The 5,228-nt window shown below is 47.2% G+C and overlaps 1 protein-coding gene across 1 annotated transcript; it reads left to right on the forward strand.

Moving 5' to 3' along the window:
* Positions 1 to 840: 840 nt before the first annotated feature.
* Positions 841 to 2,309, forward strand: T265_13403 (hypothetical protein; the record flags this gene model as incomplete). The annotated part of the gene is made up of 2 exons (XM_009168711.1): positions 841 to 902; positions 1,186 to 2,309. Coding segments are annotated over 2 exons (1,137 nt in total), but the record flags the coding sequence as incomplete, so codon positions are not given.
* Between the last annotated feature and the right edge of the window lie 2,919 nt (positions 2,310 to 5,228).

Here is a 5,228-nt window from a genome sequence, read left to right on the forward strand (position 1 = left end):
TGTGGTAATTAAGTTTCGTACGTATATCGGTACAACCCGACGAACTAGAAATCCAGAATTCAGCGAAGAGTGGCAACCAGCACGTATATATTCGAATTGGCGAATATGTACAGCATATGGAATATTAAAACAAGAGAATAATGAATAGAGCAATGAATAGAGCATCAGTCATGTTCATCACATATCGCCATCTGATATTTCGTCAATCGCTCTACGGAAGAAACCTTTCTTTGGATAGGGAGGAAGCGGTTGTCCAAATTTTGGTTACTCATTAGTTCCCACTCCAGACGGCATCCAGAATACGCCAGAACTCAACCCTCATTCAGTGTGTCCAAAGAGCTGCTCTCCAGTCAGTTGATGACGAAGCACATCTCGGAGGCCTTGAGCTCATGCCTTTAGACTATTGTCGCCCCCGGGAGCAGCTAAAGCTCAGGCCTCGCTTGAACAAGGTTCGGCCAACAGGTTCTCACCGTTGATACAAGTAATACATTGCGAGGACATGGTAATAAGAATTCCAAGTTCATCCAGCACGCTTTTGTTAGAAAATAATTTCGTCCATTTTGGTTCGGAATAGCCCTTCTCCCACAGCTCTTCAGGCCTCGTCTTAAATCCAGTTCGAAGTGGTTTCGGATGTTTTTTACGGGTCCTTGCGTTGCAAAGCTTACTACAGAGCGCTGAGGGCATAAAGAGCGGTGCTACGCTCCTCTTTCGCTTGTACCTTTCAGGTGAACGGAAGCCGTTGAACGATAAGGACAAACCAGACCAGGGACGCTTGGGCGAAATTCTCGATCCTGTGTATCAACCATGAGTCCATCAGAATTGGACTGAATTTTGGGCGCGCGGATTTCTAAATTCTGCACGCCTTTTTCGTTCTGCTGCTCGTCTTTAGATGACGAAACCAGGTAGGCTTGAATTTTAGAGTTTAGAGAAAAATTTTTACGCTCCTCTCTTGTACCTTTCAGGTGAACGGAAGCCGTTGAACGATAAGGACAAACCAGACCAGGGACGCTTGGGCGAAATTCTCGATCCTGTGTATCAACCATGAGTCCATCAGAATTGGACTGAATTTTGGGCGCGCGGATTTCTAAATTCTGCACGCCTTTTTCGTTCTGCTGCTCGTCTTTAGATGACGAAACCAGGTAGGCTTGAATTTTAGAGTTTAGAGAAAAATTTTTCTTCAAGAAGGCCGCGGAGACTCCAGAGGAGGTCGCGGTGGCGATCGAGGTCGTGGTGGCCGTGGTGGATTCCGGCATAGCTTCGGTGGCGAGGGAAGACAAAGCTCAGGCGGAGACGGAGGTCGTGGTGGTTTTGGTGGTGAGAATCGAGGACGATTCAGCGATCGAGGTGGATTTCGCGGCGGTAGAGGAGGTTTCGGTGGGCGTGGTGGCCGTGGGGACTTCGCAAATAGAGGTGGCCGTGGTACACCTGGTGGTAGAGGCCGTGGTGGTTTTCGCGGTGGTCGGCGGGTTATTATCGAACCACACAGACATGAGGGGATATTTCTGGCTAAAGGGAAGGAAGATTGCCTTGTCACACTCAACGCAGTCGTGGGGGAATCTGTATATGGTGAAAAGCGGATTAGCGTGGAAAACGACGGTGGTGAAAAAGTTGAGTATCGCGTTTGGAATCCGTTCCGTTCAAAACTTGCTGCTGGTATTGTTAATGGGTTGGACCAGATTCACATGAAGCCCGGATCCCGTGTGCTGTATCTGGGGGCTGCCAGCGGGACTACTGTTTCTCATGTATCTGATATTGTAGGACCCGATGGAGTGGTGTATGCTGTAGAGTTTTCGCACCGTTCTGGACGCGACTTACTGAACGTAGCGAAACACAGAACTAACATAGTACCTATCATTGAGGATGCCCGGCACCCACACAAGTATAGGATGCTTGTCGGTAAGTTCTCTTTGAAAGCTGACGAACCTTCAGGAATGGTGGACTGCATTTTCGCAGATGTCGCTCAACCGGATCAATCTCGTATTGTAGGAGTTAATGCTGAGTATTACTTGAAAAATGCTGGTCATGCAGTTATTTCTATCAAGGCGTCATGTATAGATTCTGTCGCTGCTCCTGAAGTCGTGTTCGCCAAAGAAGTTGATACATTACGGAAACTGCAGTTTACCCCCCGAGAACAAGTCACACTAGAACCATTTGAGAGGGGACATGCCATGGTCACAGCACAGTACAGGTACAGTTGCACACGGACATTTTCTTTCATTGAAACTCTTTACACAGAGCTCCAAAGAAGTCGAAAACGGAAAAATAGTTCGATATCCATTGCATTTGTATATAACCGAATACATTTTTACGTAAGTAATACTTTTGACTGGCTTATAGCCTTCGATCATTTCGTGGGAATAGGATACAACTATCAGAAGCCCGCTTGATAAGATGGCTGGGCCACTGTAGCGAATACTCAAGTGTGCATAGGTACTACAACAGAACCATAGCAGTCGTTGACGGAATTTCAATTATCTCTGTGGTTCTGCTTGTTTCCTTTCTAATAGCGGATGATGGCGTCGACATTTGTTCAGCGCAGTTGGCGCAACGCAAAGCGTTGGCTGGAGAACAGCGGGGTTTTGGCCAGTAGGGGTTGCGTTGATATTGTCAGGTGCTAGAACAACCACACAAATATTGGCGACTCAGTGGTTTGGTATCTCTGGATTTTCAAGGTGCGTCTGACTCTGTTGACCGGTCTATTCGATTTAACTTTTGTTCACCGGGCGCCTGTCGGTATGACAAGTTCTTACTATCCAGGCGTATTCGTGCGACGGTATGCAGAGATCTCTCAATAAGCTTTGTGCAAAATATTGTGCCCGACAAAGATGCCCACTCTCTTGAGTACATTTAATTTGGTGTTCTGTGAGACTATGAGATGAACTATAGGTCTTTAATAACCTGGTATCAAACTAGTCACTGGCGAAAAACTTGTCGATCTCAAGTTTTCAGACAGCATCGTTTTTTGAATCAGGACGTGGAGTTATACGTGTCTTACGACATGGGCTTCACAAAGTCTAAGGTCGCGTTCCTGGACGTGCAGTTTCACGTCACTTACAGTCTGAGGATGGGCCGTTTTTCTCGGAAATTCTTCCAGCCCCACCTGCAGTGTGATGAAGTCATTGCACGAATCTCCAAGGCTGGGTTAACGTTCGCAGTTTAAGATACGCAAAGCGGTGTGTCTCTGAATCTCAGGTGACAGGCAAATCAGACTGGAGTACGGGCTGCACGTGGCCTCTGCAGGCAGCGGAACTGAGACTTCTTCAGGCCCTCGGTGCCAATTGGTCCACCACGAGAAAATTAGAAAATGAGTGGGTGCACAGCACTGGCTTCGGTCAGAGAGTCTGAGGTCGTACGGTCATGTATCACACATGCAGAATCATCTCTTGGGCCCAACTCACTGACGCAAGCAGATAGTTGGTCAAGCTTTGACCTGGCAAGTCTATGAAATCGATTATAAGAGTTCGACTAGCTTTGAATAGCCTTCCAGACTGTGATCCTCCCTGTGTTTGTCTGGGAACCCTACAATATATTGCTGCTAGTCGGTGTCAACGGTATTTTTGTTATATTCAACCCATTGTCTGAATGAGCGTCTAGGAACATCTCGGAATGATGGTGTTAGGCTGGCACTAAGTCCCTTCCCGATAAACTTGTATTCTTTTAACAGTAAATAATTCAAAGAAATTGAAGTTGCAGCGAAGCATCGGTGTTGAACACTGATGTGCGCTCTGTGATTTTGACTACTCCACAACGCTTCTATAGCCGTAGTTTATATTTTTGAACCGGTTGCTCAATTTTTTCCTTGGGACATCGGCTTTCATGCGACACCAGCTTCCTGTCAACGTTAATTGTACAGCTCTGTGGTGTACGGGTCATGAATATGGCCACTGTGAACAGAAGACTGAAATTCCTTGGATGTCTAATCATCACTTCTGGGAGGAAATGCATCAACACTGCTAGGATACGTCGAGTGGTAGACAGAAAAGAGTGCGCTGCGATGGCTTACTAATTTACTTAGGATACCGGCGAACCTACTCCGATGTATCATTTTCGTCCAAGAATGCGCTGCTTGGAGCATACTAAGGGAAATCAGGTAACAAAAAGGAAGGAAACGACCAGGGAACTCAGTTGCGTTAGGAGCTTCCATCTTCATAGAGGGAATTCCCGATAGCAAGTTAAATCGCACTTCCCACCAAACATTCCATAATGGACTTGTTTGTTGAACATTCATCGTGTGGCTCGAATTAACTCCTGTACGTTTATTCTCGCTGCCGCGCGGCTGGTAATCTAGTGAGTGCTGCGGATGATCAGTCTGAGGTCGACATTAAGTTAAGTCATGGGGTGCAAGGTGACCTGACCAACTGAATGTTCATAAGCACTCGCCTCTGACAGGAAGCTTCTCAGAAGGGATACCTGGACAATTGCCAGTGCGTTCATTGGCATTCGTGCACTCTGCAACAAATCTCTGATGCTTAAAATAGCTCGAATGCTTTATCACTACAAGACAAAAGGTCAGATGTTTCAATGTCTTCATTGGCATCGTGCACTCTGCAACAAATCTCTGATGCTTAAAATAGCTCGAATGCTTTATCACTACAAGACAAAAGGTCAGATGTTTCCATGTCCGCACACTGAAGCAAGCAGGTCAACAGGTGGCTCTTGCGCGTAAGCTGGATTCCCTCTGTATTGATGTATGTTGTCTGTCAGAAACAAGGACGCAGGACGCAAGTACCGTAATCGAACTGACTGCCCCCTCGCTCTCTTCCAGGTTCCGACTGCGCACCTCTGGTGATGTAGAGGCCGCTGCAGCTGGATATGCTGGGGTGGGTATTGTATTGAGCGAACGGGCGGAAGCGTCTCTGATTGATTGGATACCCGTTGACAGTCGCCTCTGTGCGGTTCGTTTGGCAACATCGGTGAGAGAATCTAGAGGAAGTGAAGTTCATCGCACCTTGTTTATTGTTTCTGCTTACGCCCCAACTAACTGTAGCTCTGATGCTCTAGGTGCCCTTCTACAGCAGGCTAAAAGCTCAGATATCGTTGTGGTTGCTGGTGATATGAACGCCCAGGTAGGTAGACTAAGCGCTGCTGAGACCCGATTGGGTGGTCGTCTTGGTTTGGACACTAGACGCACGGACAACGGAGACCGGTTACTTCAGATGTGTGCCGATCACAGGCTGTTCCTTTGCAGTACGAATTTCCGGAACAGCGGAAATCGCTTGACAACGTGG

This window comes from Opisthorchis viverrini (assembly GCF_000715545.1).
Source record: "Opisthorchis viverrini unplaced genomic scaffold opera_v5_63, whole genome shotgun sequence".
Taxonomy (NCBI): Eukaryota; Metazoa; Platyhelminthes; class Trematoda; order Opisthorchiida; family Opisthorchiidae; genus Opisthorchis; species Opisthorchis viverrini.